Consider the following 24,270-nt stretch of genomic DNA (forward strand, 5'->3'; position numbering starts at 1 on the left):
GATAGACAGAGAGAGAAGTATCAAGGGAAAGCAAGAAAGGGACGAATGGATAACGAAGAGGAAGAAAGAAAGAGATTGAGAGAAATACATGCAGGTTAGATAGAGAACGATCATTTCCCGTGGAAGGGGAACGTGGGAGAGAAGTGGAGGGAGAAGGGAGAGGGAGAGACTGGGTCCTTCACCCGACGAACGAACTGAACGAATAGCTCGTAGCCGGCGCTGCTACTTGCGTTTTGCTTACCGCTGGACTGCTTGGCTGCCAGTCTACTTCGAACGATTATTATCGTACTGATCTGGCACAATGCACGAAACATTACATACAACGTTCGTACTACCGTTATCCAGTTTTTGACACTGCGCATACACTATCGCCATCACGAATCAACTACCACATTCTCGTATAAAATTTTCAAGCTTGACTTCTCTTTAACACCTCTACCGTCTTTCGAAGAAGCTTATCCCCTGAACGAGATCTCATTTAGTAATTACTCCACGGTCCGCTATGCTACACTGACGAATGTATCGTGTGAATACTCTGCAGAAGTCAGATATTCATACGATTCCTCTCAAGCTTGATAACATTCTACATTCGTTACGTGTCCAGACATCCAGATGGAAATACGAATAGTTATTGTCGCGAAATAAAAGTTGCAATGTGAGCATGAAGCAAGTTCTCTATTCTGAGAAATGATTGGACTTCTTAAAGGAAGATTAAGACTTATGCAAACGTGTTGGTACATGCGTTCGTTCCTGAAAAATAGATAATACATGCTTATAGAATCCAACCAGAATAAAAAATTGTCGTGAAAGAGATATCAAATGTCTCTATAGACAATTTTCGAGCAAGCAATATCGTTGTTAAGTTCAGCACTATGTGTACTATTATGGTCTTCTTTTCTTGAGAAAAGTATTCGTTAAACAACAAGAATGTATTTCATTCTAGAATAGTCTATGCACACACTGATTGTATCTAGAAATATTTTGCTTTCAAATTATAGATTATATAGAGAAACGTAATATATTTATGAATAAATATATTTCTACAATGACAATGAATGCAACTTTTTAAAATCTTAAAATGATGAAATTGTTATATAGGAGCACCTATTAATTTTACATCTTAACGTCTTAGAATAATATCGTACGTAAAACCTTGTAAAACTTCGTAAACGCTTTCATTATTATATTATCTCGATTTAATGTTTTATTCGCCGATGATTCACGTGTCTATTGCGCCAATGAAATCAACTATCTCGAACACAGACGAAGACATTTGGATATGGTCCACTTGAAATAATAACATAAAATTGAATTGTCTTTTTTTCTCGATGGTCATTACTCTTTTGATAGCCAAAACAATGATAAATCGAATAGAAATTGTACATTGATGGCTGATCAAACGTAGGTCACATCTACTTCTTTCATAGGGAATATAAACGCAGACGAAACCGTGCTCTTTGATCGCGCTTCTAGGTCGATTTTCCAGTAAATAGGTTCAAAAGGAACTTGGTCCAATCTCGTTGATTAGTTAATGGCAATCAAAACTGAAATTTGTACATTAGGCAATTATTTGCCCTGGAAACTAGCTATTATTAGATAGAATAGATTGCGGCAGCGTAATATGGAAAGCAATCATATAATATATATATATATATATATATATATATAAAATTATTATTTATATATTTATTATTCATTTCATTTATCTTGCTTCTATATGTTTTTCGAAATATTTTTCTATTATAATAAGTATCTTTATTACCAGAAATATAAAAAAAAAATTAAAGAAACGAATTTTTATTTAAATCCATATCATACATGTCATATCAAAAGATTTAGATTAATAATTATGTTTAAATATTTATAATTTTTATTAATGTATTTATGTATTATGTATGTTAGGAAATACATTGTATTCTTATATTCTTATATTATAATTTTCTAACATTAAAACATATATATTTTTATATATTTATATATTTTTAGATTTTACTTGTTAAATATTATAAAAAAACATAAAAATAAATTAAAAATTTTGTATTCTCAAAACGAAATTTAATTATATTTTTTTTATTCGTAATTATTTTTTCTACATCTTTTGTTCTATTTCGAAACAATGTGCAACAAAACATTCCTCTATTCTTTCCTGTTTTTCCTTCTTCGTATTCTTTATTCTACATGCTTTATCATGATTCCTGCTAGTGTCCCTCTCTGTCGAACCACGGCAAATTCGCATCGGCCATTAACCAGTGCCAATAACGTACCAAGGCAGATGGGAGATGTGGTGAAGGTTTGGTGGTTAGTCCGACGTTGGTAGGGGAAAGGGATACGTACTGTCTGCAGGGACGTGTTCATCGATCAACGCACCCTGCTTCTACAAAATCCTACGTTATTCGTGAATAACGCACTCTCATTTATATTTATATCCATATATAAATAAAATTTCATATTATTTTTATAATGAAATCCATAATTCAATTTATGACATGATAAAATAATATGACAATAATACAATGATGAATTACTCGCATAAAAGGTAAGTCATTTCATTAAAGGATAGGTCATTTCATATAATGAACCAAAAGAAATTCAAAGAAATTCAATAGAACATGATAATGCAAATTTTCAAATAAAATAAATTTCAGAAACAGATATTGATATATATTTGTTAAACAGATATTCAAAAAAAATACTTGTATTTATCTATTTTATTCAATTGATTAGTATGTTTGAATACGATCATTGTTCCACCTTGCCTTAAAACTACTCTTCTTTGTTACAATGAAACATCATTTGTATATTCTATTTTTTTCTTCTTTTTTCTCCACGTATGTGCAACTTCATTTTTATGCATATTTCTATGCAACTTGTGCACGTCTCATAAACATAATAATAAATGCAATTAGTTGATCATATTAAATGCGAAATATATTTTTCTTAAATCGAAAATTTCTTACTCTTGTATTTTTACTATAACATTTTAATTATAGAAAAAAATTAATAGAAAAAAATAATGAAACTTTTTAATAAAAAATAAAAACAATTGAAAAAATTGATGTTGAAAAAATAGGAATCGAGAGAGTTAATTTTAATTAATAATTATTTTTTAAAAACCTTGCATGTCAATCATAATTATATTCTACGAAAATGAGAAAAATATATTGTTGAATAAATCGATCATTTCTTTTTATGAAAAATATTAAAAAATTAATTTCAAATAAAAGAAAAAAAGAAAAAATATAAAAGCACTATTAAACTCTGAGAATATATTTCTGTTGTAATGTTTAATTTTTTATTATTCTTGCCGATATTTTTTATTATTCTTGTCTAAAGACATCATTCTCATGCATAACCTTTTTACGAATTATTCGTTCACATTTTCACATTAATTCAGCATTAATGTTTTTTAATTATGAAAAAATATAAATCTTTTTCATAATTTCCAAAATTTATTAATATGATAATGATTATAAAAAAATAAAAAAAAAATATACATATACGACAAATATACATCACACAACTTAAGTTATGTAAAAAAATTAATTTTTTTTTAATTGTAATTCTTTTTTTTTTATGTATATCCGGAAAGATAAATTAATGACTTTCATTTTTTTTTTTTGCTCAAAAGAAATGTTAGAATGTACTATTCCTGATATATCTACCTGAGACGATAGAAAAGGATTCTTATTCTATTAACACTTCTTTCAAACTTGAGTGAAAGAATAAACATGAAATAATTGTCACGATACTCATTCTTTGGAACGACCCTGACAAAGTCGGACTAGACGGCCAGACAACTGTGAGACAACCGTTTCACAAATACTTTAACAACTTATATATTACTTATTGTGACATCGCATTTGATACTAGCGAATTAAAAACTTGTACATGCTTTTAAATTATATTTCACATGCATAAAAAGCTTAATCATTCTATACCAAGAATAGAAATCTGCAATCATTTCATGTAATATTTCTGAAAAATATTCGCATGCGCGCGAATAAAATAAAATGGCTGCCTTGGTGTTCATTCTTCTCTTTTTGTTTATCATGATTTATAATATTCATAGTTTAAAGATATTATGACATATGACATATGATTTGAATGATAAAATTTCATAAAATGAATATTTCCATTCCAAAAATTTTGATTCGGGTAATATTATTTCAAAATGATTATTAAATTGTGCAACAATGTACATAGTTTCAATAATGGATAAGTAGGCAAAAACCTACTATATTATAGCAAAACATTGCAAAGAAAGTAAGAAGATAAAAAGAGTTCTCGCAACAGCAGGCGTTTTTAAAACAACAAAGAAAGAAAAATAGAGAAAGAAAGATAAGAGACAAAAGATAAAAAGTTAAGGCAAGAAGAAAGATAAAGAGAAAAGAGCAAGAGCAAGGAAGAAAGAAAAAAGAGACCATTGGCAATGCAGTGATACGCAGCGGCAGCAGTGGCGCCGAAAATGCAATGCGGTGTGCCGGAACGACGGCGTCGGCGTCGGGCGTGGCGGATAACTGACCTCGACTCGTCTAGCCCAGTCGCCCCTGACGCCGCACTGTTTCCCACCAGCTTTACCCCGATCCTTCTGATGCACCTACCACTGATCCCCCACTATCGCGACATCGAATACCACCACTACATAGAAGACCACCATTCGTATAAACACAAACACAACCTCTCTCTGTATACACATTTACCCTTTTCTCTTTTCATCCCCTTTTCTCCTTTTTTTTTCTGTGGTAGAGCTTTCGTTCTTCTCGTCCTACGGTCAAATGGTCGCGTTACCCCTCCAGCAACGACCTTACTCCCTCTACACCTGTTTTACACCCGTTTGTCCCCCACCCTTTCATTTCTATCGTACTATCTCTGTTCGATTTTCCTCTACTGTGTATGCTTGTGTCTACTCTTCTCGTCTCGTCGTGGCCTTCCGCGCCCCTGGCAGATCGGCAGACAGCAGTCTGACTGTCTGGTTGCCCAGCAACGCGCCGCTGCCCGTTGCCGTCGATGAGAGAGGGTGGATTCAGCGATAGTTACGTGCTGCATCCTATACGAGCAAATGTTAGCACTATAGGCTAGTAAGAGACATATTAATATCATCTTTTGATATTATGAATAAAATATAATCTGATTATTTGTAATATTATGCAGTATAATTCAAATAATTATAATGCGATTTTATTGTTAGATGACTATAGACATTAAATGAAATATAAATTAATTTTTTTTTATCTATGTATCAATTAATAATTTAATAATTTAATTTAATCTTTTTTAAATTGATGATTTATATATGTTATACATTTAAAAATATAGATATATTATAAATGAGTTGTTTAAATTCTTACTTTCAAATTTAATTGTAGTTTTATTATTATTATTATTTAATAACTGAAGGAATTTTAAAGAACAATTAAGTAGCACACAGAAATTTTAATGTAAAATAAAATTTATTGCAGTTAATACAAAAAAGATAAAATATTTTAACAAGCAAACTGGAAAGATGAATCGATAAAATGAAGTTTGTATTAATATTCGAACTTTAAAAAAAATTAGGATTTTCACAAATCTATTCTATAGATAAAAAGAAGATGGAAAAACAATATACAGAAAAATATTGAAATTTTGTTAATATATATACCAGTTACCATGTGTTGGATTAATTTGTTTGTTATAATGATCTAGGCTAAGGATTTATAGGCTTTTTCTTTTCTTCTTTTAACTGATGAGAAGAATTGTTTTGCCAAATTCAAATCAACATTGGATAAAATCACAATGTATACATATTGAAGAAAGTCATAAATGATAGCGCGATAATATGAAATACGATATTGGTTAACAATGCGCTTCAATATGCATATAGAAATATTTATTAGTCAATAGTTAGGCAAGTTAAAGCCTTTCTATTGATAGATGATAAATATAAATGCTGATATTTATTGTTCATCATAATTTATAATAAAACGCGGTGTAAATTTCTATACTGTACTTAAAAATGTAGTAATCATTGAATGTTTGATATGTATAATAATATCAATTTATCGAAAGACAGTTTATGGAAAGAAATATCTTATTAAAAATTATTTTTCTAAATTTATGAAATGCAATGATGTGATAAAATGCAATGATAATTATTATATTTTTAATAATTTTTAAAATTATTTTTGACTTTAAAAATTAAAATTAATCAGAAATGAAAATTAAAATAAAATTTAATAAAAATTTAATTAAAAATTTAATTTAATACAAATGAAAAAAATTTATCAGCTAGCTGGCTTATTCGGGTATATTGCAACAGCATTCCTTTAGTCTTTAATAAGGTTCGACTGTTGTGACTCATAACACAACTGCTTAGTGACTCAGATCCTGAGATTGCTAGCAATGCTTTGAGAAGACGTGGCATCCGAATCTGAATCATAAGTATCATTAGAATTATCGAATTCCTGTTTCTCACATAAAATATGCATTCAAATAAGTTTCTAATAGCATGAAAATTAATAATTAATTTATCAACTGAGCAAGATATTAAAAAAATCAAATTTCTTAATTCTTTAATATTAATTGATTATTATAATGTTTTTCAATGGTCTCAATAATATATATAAAATTAATATTGCCGCATTATTTATATAAAAGTTGCAACAGTCATTTAAATAATATTAATAATTTGTTAATCCAAAATGGTATTATATTCTCCATATTATATCCTTCATTAAATTTCATTTGATATTAAAAAGATTAGTTAAAAAGTTTAAATTTAATTTCTTAAATATATCTGTATTCTAATATGTAATCTGTATTTTAATATGTTTTATTATTATTATTATAATAATAAAACCTTCTTGTTGTCATTTTAATTATCATATATTTGTATATTAAAAGAATAAATAAATAAACATAGATATATTAAAAAAAATATCTTGTTTAATATATATATAAGAAATATTTATTATAAAATGAAATGATAATGTAAATGTTAAAAATAATGTTAATCATTAAAATATTCTTATAGTTTAATTATTTTTATCTTACATTATAATTATTTTTCTTATTAATATGAATGTTTATATTCATTAATACTTCGTCTGTACATTAACAATTTATAAGAAATCAATTGCGTAATATATTTGTACAAGTTAATTGTGTAAAATGAGCATACAACTTTTTTTTTGTATTTTCATTGTATGTATATAAATTTGTATTTTTGCATCTTTACTTTGGTTCAGAATATACGATTAGATTTGTATTTTGAGACACAAATTGATGAAAATATTGACATATTTAAAACTATTGAACACTTTACTTTCAAATGTCTGTTCATACAATGAGAATGCTGGACACATTTGTCTCCAAACATTATTATCATATAACACACTTCATTAAATATGTTCTACATGTATATAAAATTATATATTTTGCGAAACATGTGAAAAAGATACAGAAGTGTCAATAAATCCTATCACGGAAAATTCATACATATTTTTCATTTCATGTAATATGTATGCACAAATAATTTTTTTACATTTCATTTAGAAATGTTTATCAAAAATCTGTTTGCAAAGTCTGTTGTTTGCTCTCCATATTATTATAACCATATAAAATAACAAAAAAAATTGTTATTGAAAGTGATACTTAATAAATTTAAAGCATTAAAAACGTAACTTTAAGATAATATTGTACAACCTAATGCATTTTAATGATAAATCGAATACCACATATTCAATACTTTGTTATATAATTTAATAATATTCCATTGTAAAATTGTCCGTGTAAATAAGATGGAAAGCACAAAAATATATAATCACTCTGATTTTTTAATGTTTACTATCTACACTTCATCTACAAAGTATGCATAATGTTATTTGAAATAATTGACTAGATACATACCTAATAGGTAATCCAGATATTCTTCATTATATATTCAAAAATTACATGGAACAAATACAATCTAACTATACTAATAATAACATAAATAATTGAAAAGCAAATAGTGTATAAAGTTCTATATTTAGTTTTTTATATGGCAAAAATGTATATATTAGTTATTATTAAAAAAATTTATAGAACACAAAGTTTGTATGTAAAATTATATCTTATAAGATGATCTTATAACGGCTTATGTAATCCGTTTTACATACTTTGTAAAGGAATGTGTAGATAATAAACAAATACAAAATATTTAAAACTTTTGCTAATATATTTATACAGCATAGACTTACCATTTCACAGTAATCTTTTTTCTTTAATACCTTCAAATATAATAATTATATGAAGGATCCTAGAAGATCTTTGCTGTTTATAATTTTGATATTTTTGATCTTAAAATTTTAAAATGCATCAACGATACAAACGTGCAAAGTTGCGTAAAGCATGATTTATAGATTTTGCTGTTTCTGCCCTAAAATTTAATAAATTCATGTAAAAATTTCTTTTATCAATTGTTCGAATATAAAATAGGTAAAACATTACATATTTAATGTACCTTGTAACCGTATTGTGAAATTCAAACAATTGTTCAGGTTGTGCTGTAGGAGAACCACCTGCATTTTGTGATGGCATGGTTTTAATGGCTTCTTCTAACCATTTAGATAATAGCTAAATAATTAATAATATTTTAATTATAAAAGAATGTAATAATTAATAAATAAAAAATTATTATATTTTACTTGTCTATTAGTTAAAGAAAGTTCAACAAAAACATCTGCCACATCAGATAACATGTAGGACGATAGTGAGAATACAGATGCATGAAGTAACCTTATGACTAATGTCTGTCCTTTTTCTTTTAATACGCGTTGTACTAATTCCCGTCGTATTGTATAATCCGTTCGATTCTTGACAATAAAAACAGTAATAAAAATTTATTAATATCAAAGTATAAAAAATCAAGTTTTCTTTTAAATTACCTCATAATTTCGACCACAGTGTAACAAATCATAAAAAAATTTCATTACTGATACATTTGCGTCTCTATGGTCTAAGCTACAGGCCATTAAGGCACAGTCAATTATGCTTTCTATGACAACAGAGCATAGAAAAGGTATTGGAGCTCTTTGAAGAAACCTATTATTAAAAATATAATTTTAATATTTAGAACAAGATTATTTTGTTAATAAAAATATATACCTAGCACATAATCTGAAAAGATCATCTACAGTATCAGGATGGTTTTTTAATCCATCTTGTTGTTGAAGAATATTAAAAGTAGGTCCAATAAATGCCTCTAACATTTTTAATAAACCAGAGACACATTCTGAATCTGTAGCGTATTCATCAACTAATATTGAACCAAGATATAAAAAACAACTATGTTGATGAGCTGCGTATAATTGCACAATCTGAAAATTTACGAAATAATAATATAATTCTATAATCTAAAATTTATATATAATAAATACCTGTTTTACAAGCGGTTCAAGAAGATGGGCGGAATGTTTTCTTACGCAACGAACAGCAAATCTTAGACAACGACAACATCTTTCCATTAATTTTGCATCATGTTGATATGTTGTGCATACATTTGATAATATGGGCCACATCTATATACAATATCAATATAAAAAAATGTATATGTCATGAATTATTATAATATTCAAATAATATTATTATTATTAAATCATAAGACGTACTTCAGTAACAGCACTTTGACAAGGATGAGGTTCAAAACTATCTTCAATTGGAGGATCAGTATGTCTAAATATAGCAGCTAATCTGTCTAGCCATATCACAGGATCAGTCTTAGTTCCTACTTCGATGGGGATTCTACGTTCCATAATCTCACACAATGGTCTTGCTTGAAACCAACATAATTCTTTCATAGCTTGTGTAAGTTTTTCACGTGGTAAGCTTGACATAATTATTGCTACTCCTATTTTAAAATAATAGATATACTATATTGTTTTAAAATTTTTATTTGTTAGCACTTATATTATCTTACCTTTAAGCAAACCAATAGCAGCATCATTACTGATAGCAAAATTATCAAGGGAACGTGCTATTTGTAATAATCCTGGAAAATGTGAAGCCATATGTGATGGGCAAGCAGTACATATACTTAACAATGCACCACAAGCTGCACTTCCTAAACCTTTTTGATTTAAGCACGTCAAAAGAAAATTCAAAACAGGTTCTACAAATTTAATTTTAAATTATTTATAATAAATAAATATATTAAAGCATAATTATTTTCAAACCTAGAGATTACCTAGAGATTGACGATGATTGTCTATCCATTCACAAAGTTCTCCCAATAATAAAATACTTGTATGACGAACAGCTATATGAGTATTTTCTGGTAAATTTAAAATGGCCTCTACTACTTTCGGCACTACGTCATTTTCTTTTCTGTATACAAATATTATTATGTTTGTTGAATCATAATAAAAATATTATTATAATTAAAAATAATATATAAAAATCTTTATTATATCAGAAAATTACGGTAAAATATTTTTTGCCACTGCTTGCATTACAAACAGAGCTGCTTCAGTTGAATCCCATGTAGGTACATGATTAGGCTGACCTTGTGGTCCTGGACCACCTGTCAAAGATGAAAACATTTGTCGAAAACAATGACTACTTCCAACTACAAATACAACATCCTTTATTAAATCTGAAACACGATTTCTAAAATCTGCAAATTCTTCTCCACCAGCTCCCTCTTCTACTAGACCTAACTGTTAAAAAAAATTATATTTAATTATAATATATAAATTATAATAATTATAAAACATCTTTAGAAAAAAATATTTAAATCATTTCATTTAAATATTGAAAATACTAACATGATCTGGTTCCATTTGGCAATGCCTACATAGTGCTCCAATTAATCTTTCAATATGAGGTCGAAATACTGCATTAAGATCATCGCTATTTTTTTGATAGAGAATTTCAGATAAACGATACCACAAATTGAAAGTTATTTGTGCTACTTCATAATCATGATGTCCAACACATACTAAGACAAGATCAAGAATTTTAATAGCATAATGTTGTTTTCCTCCTGTACAACCATTTACTATGGTTTCCAAGAAGGTTTCAGCTAATTCCGTAAAAATTCGACAATAGTTTATCGACCTAAACAATTTATATAATGACTAAGTACATATTTTAAATAATTAAAAGTTGTATTATTTTTTTAATTACATAGAAGAAATAAAGTTTACTTGTCCATATCTTCATGTGCAACAGATAAATGATATGGTTGTTCTAAGGTCATTACACTAGTAAAAAGAAATAATTGTAACTGTTGTAGTTGTATATTAGATTCGCTATTATTATCCTGATTACTATTACTATCTTCTTCCAAAATTTGCAGAATTACACATATACAATCTGCAGCTGCTTCATGTAATTGAGATCCAGTCATATGATTTCCAAGTATCTAAACAATGATATATAATACTTTATTTAAAGTTTATTTAAAGTCATCAGAAATTTATCTAAAATTATTAGATATCAATATTGACGAGAAAATATATACCTGAAGAGTATATACAATAACATCACTTGTAGGTACAAGAGGTATAGCATGTACAGCAATCCAACTTGTAAAACATCTAAGAATTGTAACACGGATTTGTACATTCTCTCCGCCATTTTTTAGACACATTTTCTAAATATATGATAAAAATATGAATATAAAATATTAATATATATAAATAAAATATATAAAAGTATATATTTTCAATTTACATACCAAAAATTCTGTCACTGTATCTGCACTTGCATTAAGTTCAAGCAATATATGTTGCCTGCGATTAGCTCCTAATCTATAAAATTATATACAATTTAAAAAAAAATTCTTTATAAATATTTGCAAATATGTATATTTAAATACCTAAGAGATCTTGAATTTACTTCTTCTGGTAATACTGTCATTACTTCAAGTAATGGCCATAAACTAGCAGTTGATCCGCCAAATCTATTAATTAAATCCACAACTGGTTTTTCCCATGTACACATTTGTAATGCAAGATCTGCTAATGCTAAACACAACTATAATAATAATTTGTATTATTGTAATCATATATACAAAAATATATATATAAATAATATAAAAAAAATTATATATAAACCTGTGTAACAATAGCAGAGTTGGTATGTTCATTAATTTGTGATATGTGATTCATTAAAGAATCTCTCAAAGAAATATGAGCTTCTGGAGGTAATTCTTGGAAACATAATTGTATTTTGGTACGCATTGTTTGTGCAGCAAAATAACAAGATTGAAAATCTCGTTTTTGTTGCAACATTTCATCTGCTATTTTCCATGCAAATACCTAAAAAATTATTTTTATAAATATTAATATATTTATACATATAATTTATATAAATATTTTATAAATATTATTTTTAAAAATATTATTTTTATATTTTTTTTATTTTTAAATTACAATAATATAAAAACAATATAATATAAAATTAAAATCTTTTATACATAAGGTTAGAGATTACTTGATATATCTATATTTTTTAATTTAGAATTTTATACATTTATATCATAAAATTATTAAAAACTATATCATCAATGACAGAAAAATTTGTAAGATACAATGCTTATAAAATTTCAAAAATATATAATAATTATAAAAAACCGTTAACAAATAACTTACTGATTTTTGTAATTCGTCCAACCATTGAGATATTTTTCCTGGCCCCGAAGGATTTGAATTATTATATAAAGAATATACAGCCTGGTAAACTGTTTCCAGGTCAGGCGGAGACTCCATTCTTCAAAAAATATTTATTTTCCCGGTAATATCCATACACACAGTTAATTCCTACTGACAACAAATCACTCGCGTTTTATACCGCGTTACATCCGATCTCCAAATCCAACCTGTACAACTACAAAAAGTTTCTTGTTCACACTATCAGCGCATATTCTGCTTTATCGACTTACAGCAAATAGTAATATTTATTAAAATTTAATTGAACAAATAATTTCGAATACATGCAGTTTTAAAAATAATCATTAATAAAAAATCTTCTTTCTTACGTGATTCCGTTTATATCATTAACCTATATATTGTAATTAAAATTATATTATCTATTACACGTTTATCAATCACAATTCAACTACAGTTGTATATCAACTGTTTATATATATAGTTATAAAATGGAATGTACTAACACATATTAAAATTATGACTGAATTTTGATCATGGTCTATTTAAATTATTTTTACTTGATATTTATAACTTAGGAATTTTCAAATAGTTTGTAACGTAATACACCTTTAAATATCCCGCCGTTTGTACGTTATCTGTAGAGAAGATGTATATGTACTACAGCTGAAGGATTTCTGTTTTTAGTGAATGCATACTTTCGTAAGTCCTACATGATCCATGGAAGCAATGCTTTAAAAGTTTGACGTTTGACAGTTGGACAACAAACAAGAAATAACATTTGAAATATACCATGAATGATTACAAAATTCCAATAATCGAACCAACTATCGATTGTACAAAGGTGTAAACATTGGTGTTTTTATTGTTTTTTTTTCTATTACTTATATATAATAATAGACAATTTTTTTTAATACTTTTTTATTATTAGGTTCCACCAATTAATCAGAAAAGAACGATTTCTTTTATTAATCACTTTATTGTGCATACTGTAACATTTCTTAATAAATTTACATTATCATGTGAAGAAAGACTATTGCAATTTGAATATAAATTACAAAGAATAGAAGCTTCATTAGAAATTTTAGAATCTTGGGTATGTAATATTTCATTTATGTAATTATATACATGAATTATTTAAAAAAAAAATATTGATAATATTTAATAATTTAATTATGTTTTCATAGTTATCATCAATCCCTGGTTTGGAACAAAATCAAAATACTAAAAGTACTATAGAAAATAATGATAATAAAGAAGAAAATGTATCTAAAATAAATGAACCTGATGATATTAAACAAGATGTTTCTAAAGATATACAAACTAAAAAACAATTAATAAACAAAGATTCACGTTATGAAAAATATTTGAAAATGATACATTTTGGTGTACCAAAAGAAGCTGTCAAATTAAAAATGGAACAAGAAGGATTAAACTCATCTATCTTAGAGTAAGTTTTATCAAATGTTTTAAAATTTTCATAATCGAAAAAATATTCAAGCTTATAATAGAATATAAAAATTAATCATTTTATTATTATCATTGTATTGTATTAAAATAAATATTATATAGATAATACTATATAATAATTTTATAGTTTTATAATTAAATATTTCTAATTTTGTTGATTCATATTACATATTATCTTTTATGCCTATAATTCATTAACATTAATATTTTTTACATCAGCAATGAATCCCAACAAGTAATTTCTAAGCAGATATCTACAGAAAACGATAAGGATAAAGAAGATTAAATATTTAGTTATATTAAATTTAATATACTGAATTGATTATACTTAAAAAAAACCATGTGACACATTTTTACGTTATAAAACTTAATTAATAAAATAATATAAATACAAATATTCAGAAGATTTATTTCATATTTTATTAAATACATTTAGCAAGTTTATATATATAATTTCATCTTAAAACTGAATCATTTGTCCCTGCAATGAAACATTATTATTATTATTATTATTATAAATTAATAAATAAATTATATAAAATATTGCAAAAAAAAGAAAATTATATATAATATATTATTTACCTTTCGTTTTTTATCACCTCCTAATTCAAAATGTTTACATCTTTTAAGAGGAATTTGTTTTCTATATTTGCATTCTGTACATTCCATTCTTAATACAATCTTTTTTGTAGTTTTTGCCTAAATAAATAATACAAAATTATCAAAAATTATAAAATCATAATTATACTGATAATATTAATGTCACTATATATTTAAAAATATACTTTTTTTCTGAAAATGGGTTTAGTTTGCCCACCAAAACCTTGTTGTTTACGATCATAACGTCTTCTACCTTGGGATGCATGACGTTCTTTACTTTTTTTATATTGTGTTACTTTGTGTGGTTTATGTACTTTACACTTTTTACAGAAAGTGCGCCTCTGTTTCGGCACATTTACCTAAAAATATAAAGAATATTCACGATATAACGCAATTTTATTTTCTTAAAAAAAAGAATTAAAATGATAAATTCGAAATTCTTTTATGATTTATATACATAATTTTTTATAATTTATATTTCTTTTTTATTAATTTTTATTAATATTAATTTATTTTGTTTTTAATTTTTAAAAGATATTTTAACACAATGTCATTTTAGAGGTTATGTTATTATTATTATAACATTTGTTTCTATCTATAAATATCATAAAATATTTATATTATTGTTTTACAAATACAATATATGTAATAAAATTTAGATTTATATATGACATTATTATAAGATTATCATTAAAATTGTGGATAAATTATGAATATTTTCAATTGAAGATTTACCTACCATGTTGGACGTTTAGAAAGAAAAGGAAATATACTTGGAATATACACCGGAAATTGATATACATATATATTTACGCATGCGCGCATTAGACTATGAGAAAAAAATCAGAAATTTAATGTTTTTTTTTTATTAAAACATATAAATATTAATGAAATACCTAATATAATATTGCTTTATAAAATTTTTTTCATATTAAATCATGATAAAAATGAATATAACTATTTTTACTTTGTTTAAATATAAAATTTCAATTGTATACACGCCATTAATACTCGGCATCAAAATTGGTTTAATATATAAGACGTTCAATCAATAACAGCAATTATATGTTATAATGTTTCTTTTACTGTTGTTTTTTAATCAATTTATAAGCTTTAATGAATCATTCTGTATTTTAATAAAAATTTCTGCTATTCATTCAAACAACTATTAAAATTAAAAAATAATACTTAATATATGAAAGAAAAAAACAATATTAATATGTAATCATTTTTCTTTTGTTACGTTGTCTTTGGTTACGGAAGCGAATAATTCATTGTATAAATAATTAGGTTAATTTATAATAATCATAATTTGTTTTTATTTAATGTAATAAACAAAAGTTCATTCATATTCGTTATATTTAAAAAATATTTTTCATAGATAAAAATTTAATAAACTAATAGTAATATATTTGACGTTGAATTTTGAGTGACAGGTGTGCGTCTGCGTCATTCAAAAAGCTTAGTTCTTTTATGTATAGGATAATTCCCGCCATAATCTTTAAAGCATGTTATTTGAAATATCTATTTTAAATTAATAATTTTTAAAGTATGTATAAAATAATTATTTTCTTTATATGAAATTTATATTGTATTTCTTATATGTTTTAATTTTTTTTTATAAAGAAAATATATAAAAGATATAAATGTTCTTTAGCAATAAAACTTATTTGAATTGAGCAACATAGCCTCGAACCAGACGGTAAACTCAGGCCACGAACTCTCGAACCCCTCGTCCTCCGCAGGATCTAATTTTATTTATACGTCAGGTGGATGGATTACGTGGAAAATTTTCATAAGAAATAATAAAACATCATGTAGTGTTATAACTTTTCCAATTAGGTGCAGTGGCACGTCGGAAAAGGATATTATGATTTCAACCAATCAGACATTTATCGAGTTTCAAACCCGCGCCATCTTCATTTTTGAACAAAGCCAGGTTGGATGTGCTAGGAGCGAGCTGAGACCGGGTAGTAGTCCGCTTTGCGCTATTCGCGCCACAGTCGTCAGTTCACGACGCTCTCCACTCCTGACTGGTTGGTCTCTGTCTCACCTTCCCTTCCCCTCTTTCTTTCCCTCTGCCCCTTGGGTTTTCGCCTGACGACGCTGCTCTCTCGGGCATTTCGCCGGAAACTGACGCCGCGCGAGGGCACGAAGTATCGTTACGTGTACACATTGCTCTACCTTTTTCATCGTTTATAAGCAGACACGCAGGCATCTTGTCCATCACACATATCCATCATGAGTAGCAAAGAAAACAACGAGGTCGCTGTGGAGAAGGTGACTGAGAACGACAAAGCTTCCGGAGACGCGAAATGTGAGATCAAAGGAATGAAGAGGCCAGCCGAGGTGAGTTGTCTTGCTTTTCCCATTTGATTTTTTAAAATACTTTCTCGACCTTTTTCACGATTGTACGTAGGCATACACGTACACATGAAAGCACGTACACGCCGGCTTACACCATGCTTCCGCGCCACGCTGCTTGATCACAGCATTGTCTACGATTTCAAAATCATATTTATATAAGTCGATGGAAGTTCGTGAATATTCTTTTAATTAGATTTTCGTGTTTTTGAATTTTATGAAAATGATTCGTATTTTATATCTTAGAGTAATGAATTTGTATTCTATTTGCAATATCGTATTCTCGAGGACAGACGGGTGGGCGGGCAGTTGAGTGTCGTTTCAACCGATTGACGGCATGGAAAAGAATAGAATGCCGGCCGGCATTTTCATTAGAATTCATATTTTTACAATATTAAGAAATTTATTTATTTCTATATTTTTTCTTTAAACGATAAAAAACTATCTAATTGTGATGTTTTCTCGATTCAAGCTAAGGGACGCCATCGTATTTTGCGTGGTTGCCACGAGCACGATGGTTTAGTTGATCACCTTTATTGTTAGTACCATTTATAATTACCGATCTAATTAAAATCAGATTCAATATTCTTATGTTTTTATTTTGTGAATGCAAAATTCGGGCGGGATCTCAATTACTAACCATGTGCTTATTTCATACATTTTCGTATTGTGCATTCTCGAAGCGTTCTATAACTCTGTAGAATTTTGTGAAAATTTTGTCGAAAGCATAGTTTATATTACTTGGCATTCTTTCTACAAAATGGACGCCATTTTTTTTATCTAGAATATCAGTGTTATAGATAGGAAAAGCGAGCATCCCGCGCATTTTTCCGACCGCCGTTGCTGCCGCCACCACTACCGCTGTGGGTTTCCATTATGGCGCCCGAAACCAAGCCCGCGTTCGTTGTGCTTTCTCGCTTACTCCTATCTTCTCCTTCCCTTTCCTCTTTTTGTCTCTCTCTCTCTCTCTCTCTCTCTCTCTCTCTCTCTCTCTCTCTCTCTGTCGTAATTGATCGATAATTCGTTGTAAGAGGGTTAATCGTGTCTGACGGACGATCGATAGACACACATATCTCTTTCAGGTCGACGTGTTGCTCTGAAATTGTTTACCGATCTGCGTGCATAAACACCGCGCTGAAGGCTTCCTTTCTCGCTTTGCTTCTCTCTCTATCCCTCTTTCTCCTTTTCATTCTCAGTCTCTCTTCCCCTCTACCTTCAACTCTGTTGGTGCTCTCTTCTCTCTTTCCATCAAAAACCCCACGCGCGCAGCCAGCAGTAACGCCATGTATTATATACCCATGTCTCTCCTGCCTCCCTGTTCTTTCGTAGTATACCGCGTAGTGTTACGAACCTTCGAGAAAACATCGTTGCGATTTTTCATCTTAAATCGGACCGTCATTCGGCGTTGTGATAGGAGCTGCTTATTTTTAGTTAATAATACATTATACGTCTGTTACTATGGAAATTACAAGGTGAAATTCGTGGTCAAAAATGCCGGTTATCCACGTTTTCAGTCTATATTATATAGAAAGTCGTGGAAGCGTCTTCGCGCAACAGCAATAGTATGTCACGTGGAAAGTACGATCGTATTTGTATGCTTTTAAAATGCTTGTAATATCCCTATCCCTATTGTATTTTATAATGTTCGTTTATTAAAAAGATAAAATCTTAAAATAGTATTCATTTTCTTATTTCGTTTCAATTAAATTAAGAATTATTAATTCTTCGCTAGTTTCATATACATATGAAGTTCATTTTCATTTAAGATTAATATATTAATGTATTTATGATTATTGCAACATATATTACTTCAATTTCATAGATTTTATGACGCAAGCGCATATAGATCATAAAGAATATGGAAGTAAAGAAAAAGGCGGGAATTTCAAATAATGTTTAAATTTCGATAAATTTTTATTTAATTTAAATAATAAATTAATATTTTATTATTTCTTGTTTTGATATTTTATTATTTTTGGGATAATAATATTTTTCACAATATTTTATTTTTTATATTTTACTAATTTATATATATATTTTTAATATTTAAATTCAACTTCAAATTTAATAAGAATAATATTATAAAAATAAAATAATTATTATTTTAGAAATTAATTAATCATTTATAATCTTATTTTGGTTTAATGATTTAATAAATTTACTTTTGGTTCATTTATTTTGTTTTTTATTGGCAAGCAAAATACTTCTAGTAATTCAATATGATCAAATTAATGCGTGTTACAGAATTATATAACGATTGTTCATGACTTAGTCGTACAAGCGAGAGAAATGAAATAAGTTTATATGATAGGTTATGAACGTTAGGTTATCTGTAAAGACCTCGTGATTAGTAATAAGTTGATAGGTAATCGTGTTTGTAGGATAACAAACAAAATTTCATGGGCATTGTCGGTATGTCACTGTCAGTTGTTCGTTGTAAACTACCCGCTAATGCCATGAATATAAGTAATAAGAACAATGGTAATAATAATAATAATAATAGTAGTAGTCAACAGATTTGAATTCGAAGAAAGCGTTTCAAATTTCAGTCATAACATCGTAATATCCGAGATAATGTTTTTATGAATAGCTAGTTCTTTTTTATCATTTAATGGTTTATTTTAAACTTTTATATATATATATTTTATAATTTTTTAGTCAGTATTATAAAAATATTAATTATTGATTGCTATTAAAGAATTTATATATATTGATATTTGTATATTATACTAAGTATTTAAGTATTTATGAAATGAGATATTACGTTTCATTTGATAAAGGCATTTGATAATACATATGATGAGATGATTACCTTGAAACAATTCGTATCGACTATGTTAAAATTTTCATGATCATCTAGTAGAATTTCTATATTTAAATATATATATATTTTTATATATATTTACTTTACGATACAATATAAAAAATATATATAAATATTTTTTATTTATATGTAGCGTCTATAAGTTCTATGTATGATATCCGGACACGCTGCTTCGTGTTTCTCTTTTCCCCTCTTTCTCTTTCGTGTGCTTTACGCAGCACGAACACATCCCCTTCTACAAACATGTATCGTAGTCGTCTGCCAATCCCTACGTTTCTCCCACCATCTAGTCTTAGTTCATTCGTCCCTTTGATTGGATGATGCAGTTCTGCAAGTTTTCTATGCTGCTTTCCTCGTACCGCCGATAGACACAGCGCGTGTATGCCATTATGGCAATCTACCCTGGTCACGAGTAAAGCTGTATGAACACGAGTTAAGGTATCGATATTTCAAGAATCGTGTGAAGCATATAATTATTGTTTTTTATCTGAAATAAAATTTGATATCATCCTTTAAATTATTTATATCTCTAGTTTTATATGAATATAGTTTTGATAAGATTGAGGTTTACGATAGGCTTTTATTTTAAATATGTATGAAGAATTAAACATATAAATATAGATATATTATTAAACTATTACATAAATAATTTTAGTTAAATTTTTTTTCATTACATATTTTTATATCGCAATTTTTTTTAAACTAATTATGTTATCAAACTTTATGCTAAATAATATTTAATATATTTATATCGATTTTAATTTCAAGATTTTTTATATTTTGATTTTTTATTTTTACTTATCTTTTTATAATTTTGATTTTTAAGATTTTTTTTCATAAAAAAATTCATTTTTGTTTTTCTTTTTGTTTCGCCATGTTTAAATAAAATATCCATTTTTCTTTTCATATCCTTATATTTCTTGGCGGGAAGAAAATTTTTTTGTCCATTTTTTCTTTTCTTTATTTTTTAAATATTTAAATGAAGATAAATTAAAACATTTATTTTTAATGTTTTTTTTAATTATTTGAATTAAAAAAAATATTCAGTGAATATTTAATTATATAATTGCAAACAAAATTGAAATAAATATTCTAATAATAATGTGAAATATAATTTATTTATTACGTTTTAGGAAAAAAATGATGAAACAAAAAAACAGAAGAAAGAAGAAAATGGCGACGGAGAAGTAGAAGAAGAAGAAATAGAAGAGGAAGTTGAAGAGGAGGAAGAAGTTGATGGCGATGGCGAAGAAGATGACGAAGATGATGACATACCGGAAGGTGAAGAAGATTTAGAAGAAGGAGAGGGTGAGTTATGGAATTTTTTAGTGTTAAAATGTTAATATTTTATAAATTCATATAGCAATATTGATAATTACTAAGTTATTGAATAAAAATATAAATTCTCTTATTTATAGATGAAGAAGAAGATGATGCTGAAGGTGAAGTAGAAGGAGAAGTAGAAGATGAAGAAGAAGACGCATAATGAAAACAGGGAAAAGAATATGTAAGTAAGAAAGGAGGTAGGCACACGGTACCATCGTCGATCTTCGGCAGTTTTCTCAGCAAACACTTACTCTCATATTGAGTGGTTGGTAGCAATGTTGATTACCTCGTGCCCAGACCCTATTGCCTCCCGACCTACGAATAAAAATTACCACCTTACCGGAGTTGTGGTGGGCTGACACAAATTAGAGGCAGCCGCAATTCTACTGTCTTGGCTCTTCGCAATTCTGGTCATCTAGCCATCACCAAATGCTATTAGATAGTTTGAATGAAAACTATATATTCGTCGTGTGGGATTTGAATGTGTCGATTTAATATCTAAGTCCTTCGTGCATACTCGTACGTTTGGTACATTAAATATACTCTCAAGACGAATTTATTGTTTTATCCAAACCATCTATTAACTGGTATTTGCTGTCATTTGGCTTTCTTCGCGGGACAGTTTTATAACGAAAACTTATTTAAGATAAAAAGCTCTATTGTATTTAAATAATGTAAAATGAACATTTGTGGGTGATGATTTTTTTACATTTGAAATCAAATTTACGTTTGTAGTTCAACGAATGTCTCTCACCTTGTGCGCGTGATTGATTTCTTTTTCGACCTATATGTGTATTTGCAACGACTTTGTAGGAGCGCGAGTTGTTAAAAAAAAAATAAATAAAATGGATCAAGTGGTGCGTAAAGAAATAAAAATAATAAATAAATACTATAATAAATACTGGACATCTCTCGACATTCTTTGTATATTAAAAAAAAAAATTAAAAAAAAAAAAAGAAAAGATTTTAACGATCTATAAAATCTCTGCTTCGTGCTCCTGTTTGATCCGAGAACAAAAATTAAGATTAATATAACGCTCGCGCTAAGTAGTATGGATGAGTCATGTGTGTTCTTAACATTGCATAATAATTATACATAGTATGTATAAAGTTATGGAATAAGAAACATTTTATTATTAATGATAATATTATGTAACGTAATGTATTGTGGAGAGGTTGTTACAATTTAGGCTTCGAGTATATAGAGTAGGGAGAGAATTTTTATTTTATAAAACATAAATGATACAAATAATTTGTTTATTTTTCTAAAATGAATATTCCATTTATTCATATCCTTTTATTATATATCCTTTTTTGTATTTACGTAAGATTTCAAAACGAAATTACGTAGCGCATTTCAAAAGTCGTTGAAAATATAATACAACAATTATCGACGATTGAAAAAATTAATGAGAAAACTCTCCCTATTCAATTGCACTCATTTGAACGTAATTCATTTGTATTTTATGTACTGTGGTTTTATTTTGACATTTCATTGACATGGACTACTCGAGCAATGATTCGTTGACTGTCGTAGAACGGGTAACAGTATTCTTATATGACAGTATCTTGCATACAGTGATCAGTGTCTTATTAAAGACATATTTTCAAATTTATTAATGGTATCATATATAATTTTTGATGAATTACACATTTCACTGATTATCAACAATTGAAATATATATGCTCTTTGTGTTAGTGTCAGTGGATCTTTGCAAATGGAATGGTCCATGCCATCACTTATTTCGGGAGACTGGTAGACAAGAAACGGGTGAAGAGACATTGCGGTTACGATACCATTGTACCATAGCTGCATAATAAATAAAGGTAACGATAATTTGAATGCGAGACGATGTCCCACGTTTTAATGTACAAATATTTTCGAATGAGATAGTTAAATAAAACGCAGTTAGATCAGAGAAAATGATTCGTTCTCGTAAGTAGTAATGGGTTTAACTTCCGAAAACAAATTACAGTAATAGCAGTATTAAAATAAAAAAGAAAACTGCTATTTGTGGACTGAATCCTGCTACATTGAATCCAAGGAGATGGGATGGACTGTATACACACTTGTACGATAAATCCAATTTATTCAATTGGTTAAATGAAAGAAATAACAAAATTTAAGTATACTCCGTATATAATGATACGTAAGTCATACAGCAATTTATTGTATTGTTTACAGACCATACCACCTCCAGAACTCTGTTATTCTACGATTTTATACACAATCTGCTGCTGTATTTACACGTGTTGACTTCAAGATAGTACCTTGACGATCATGTTGACAAAGAACTATCTTAAAGTACAGGTGCCTGAGCAAAAATGAGTACTTTAGCGTTCATAGTATACAATAATACACTGTAAGCATAGGTCCATTTAATTTTATTAATACAATAACAAGCCCCGTTTGCAACATGTTCAAAAAATATGAAAATGGACTTACGTTGTGTACTTTGAGCCAGAGATCACGGAACTCTTCTCTGCTCCAGTATTTGACGTGATTCTGAAAATTATTTACTGGTGCTAACGGGTCTTACAATCAATCAGGCTGAGCGCCCAGATACCGTTACATCCCTACATTTGTTAGGTAAGCATAAAAAGAATTTAAGAATCTTAATGAATCTGGTAATGAAACATGTCATACGATTAAACGTAAACAAAATCTTAGGCTAAGAATTTGGTTTGTGTGTTCATAAATCTTGTTCAAACTACTTTTGTACAGGATACCATCGCATCATCACTTTCGACATAACAGTAACCGATACCACAGACTATATTTCTGCCCATTCCATCAGAATTGAACTTTCATTGTATTTTTAAGTAAATACATTTTGGAAAACAACAGATGTTTTTTTATTCTTCACGTATCTGTGAAGGAACGCGTCTTTCCCTATTTAATACTTGACAATTAATCGACAACTTATTTTTTCGAAGATAATTTAGACTAAGATTGTTTTTACGTACCTTCTATGTACATATAAATTAAGAATTATGTAGTTATACTATGTAAATATAAAATAGCAATTTACAATAGAATATGTACGTAATATGTGA

General features: G+C 27.8%; 3 protein-coding genes and 1 pseudogene across 5 annotated transcripts; 2 read left to right on the forward strand and 2 right to left on the reverse strand.

Moving 5' to 3' along the window:
* Positions 1 to 6,186: 6,186 nt before the first annotated feature.
* LOC122719882 (transportin-3) lies at positions 6,187 to 13,136 on the reverse strand. Of its 2 annotated transcripts, XR_006347688.1 has the most exons (19): positions 13,001 to 13,136; positions 12,615 to 12,849; positions 12,078 to 12,281; positions 11,840 to 11,997; positions 11,699 to 11,771; positions 11,483 to 11,614; positions 11,166 to 11,383; positions 10,785 to 11,076; positions 10,441 to 10,676; positions 10,205 to 10,344; positions 9,938 to 10,129; positions 9,630 to 9,868; positions 9,399 to 9,539; positions 9,127 to 9,338; positions 8,907 to 9,063; positions 8,667 to 8,834; positions 8,483 to 8,595; positions 8,220 to 8,398; positions 6,187 to 6,409 (listed from the first exon to the last, which is right to left on the reverse strand). XR_006347688.1 is itself a non-coding variant. In XM_043946117.1 (18 exons), the coding sequence occupies exons 2-18, from the start codon at positions 12,729 to 12,731 to the stop codon at positions 8,338 to 8,340; spliced, it is 2,853 nt and encodes a 950-aa protein (XP_043802052.1). In that variant the 5' UTR covers positions 12,732 to 12,849; positions 13,001 to 13,136; the 3' UTR covers positions 7,097 to 8,337. The 2 variants fall into 2 exon arrangements, 1 of the variants encoding a protein (XP_043802052.1); XM_043946117.1 differs by lacking the exon at positions 6,187 to 6,409 and having other exon boundaries at positions 7,097 to 8,398.
* Positions 12,693 to 14,494, forward strand: LOC122719883 (WASH complex subunit 3). Of its 2 annotated transcripts, none has more exons than XM_043946120.1 (5): positions 12,693 to 12,756; positions 13,317 to 13,473; positions 13,561 to 13,725; positions 13,817 to 14,079; positions 14,319 to 14,494. In XM_043946120.1, the coding sequence occupies exons 2-5, from the start codon at positions 13,423 to 13,425 to the stop codon at positions 14,383 to 14,385; spliced, it is 546 nt and encodes a 181-aa protein (XP_043802055.1). In that variant the 5' UTR covers positions 12,693 to 12,756; positions 13,317 to 13,422; the 3' UTR covers positions 14,386 to 14,494. The 2 variants fall into 2 exon arrangements, with proteins under 2 accessions (XP_043802055.1, XP_043802054.1); XM_043946119.1 differs by lacking the exon at positions 12,693 to 12,756 and adding an exon at positions 12,826 to 12,912.
* Positions 14,485 to 15,524, reverse strand: LOC122719851 (60S ribosomal protein L44). Its single transcript, XM_043946067.1, has 4 exons — positions 15,513 to 15,524; positions 14,885 to 15,058; positions 14,682 to 14,798; positions 14,485 to 14,580 (listed from the first exon to the last, which is right to left on the reverse strand). The coding sequence occupies exons 1-4, from the start codon at positions 15,522 to 15,524 to the stop codon at positions 14,560 to 14,562; spliced, it is 324 nt and encodes a 107-aa protein (XP_043802002.1). The 3' UTR covers positions 14,485 to 14,559.
* Positions 15,525 to 16,569: 1,045 nt separating this feature from the next.
* On the forward strand, positions 16,570 to 24,058 carry LOC122720030 (annotated as a pseudogene).
* The last annotated feature ends 212 nt before the right edge of the window (positions 24,059 to 24,270 follow it).

The sequence above is a fragment of the Apis laboriosa genome, unplaced genomic scaffold (assembly GCF_014066325.1).
Source record: "Apis laboriosa isolate Shangri-la unplaced genomic scaffold, ASM1406632v1 scaffold9_cov152, whole genome shotgun sequence".
Classification (NCBI taxonomy): Eukaryota; Metazoa; Arthropoda; class Insecta; order Hymenoptera; family Apidae; genus Apis; species Apis laboriosa.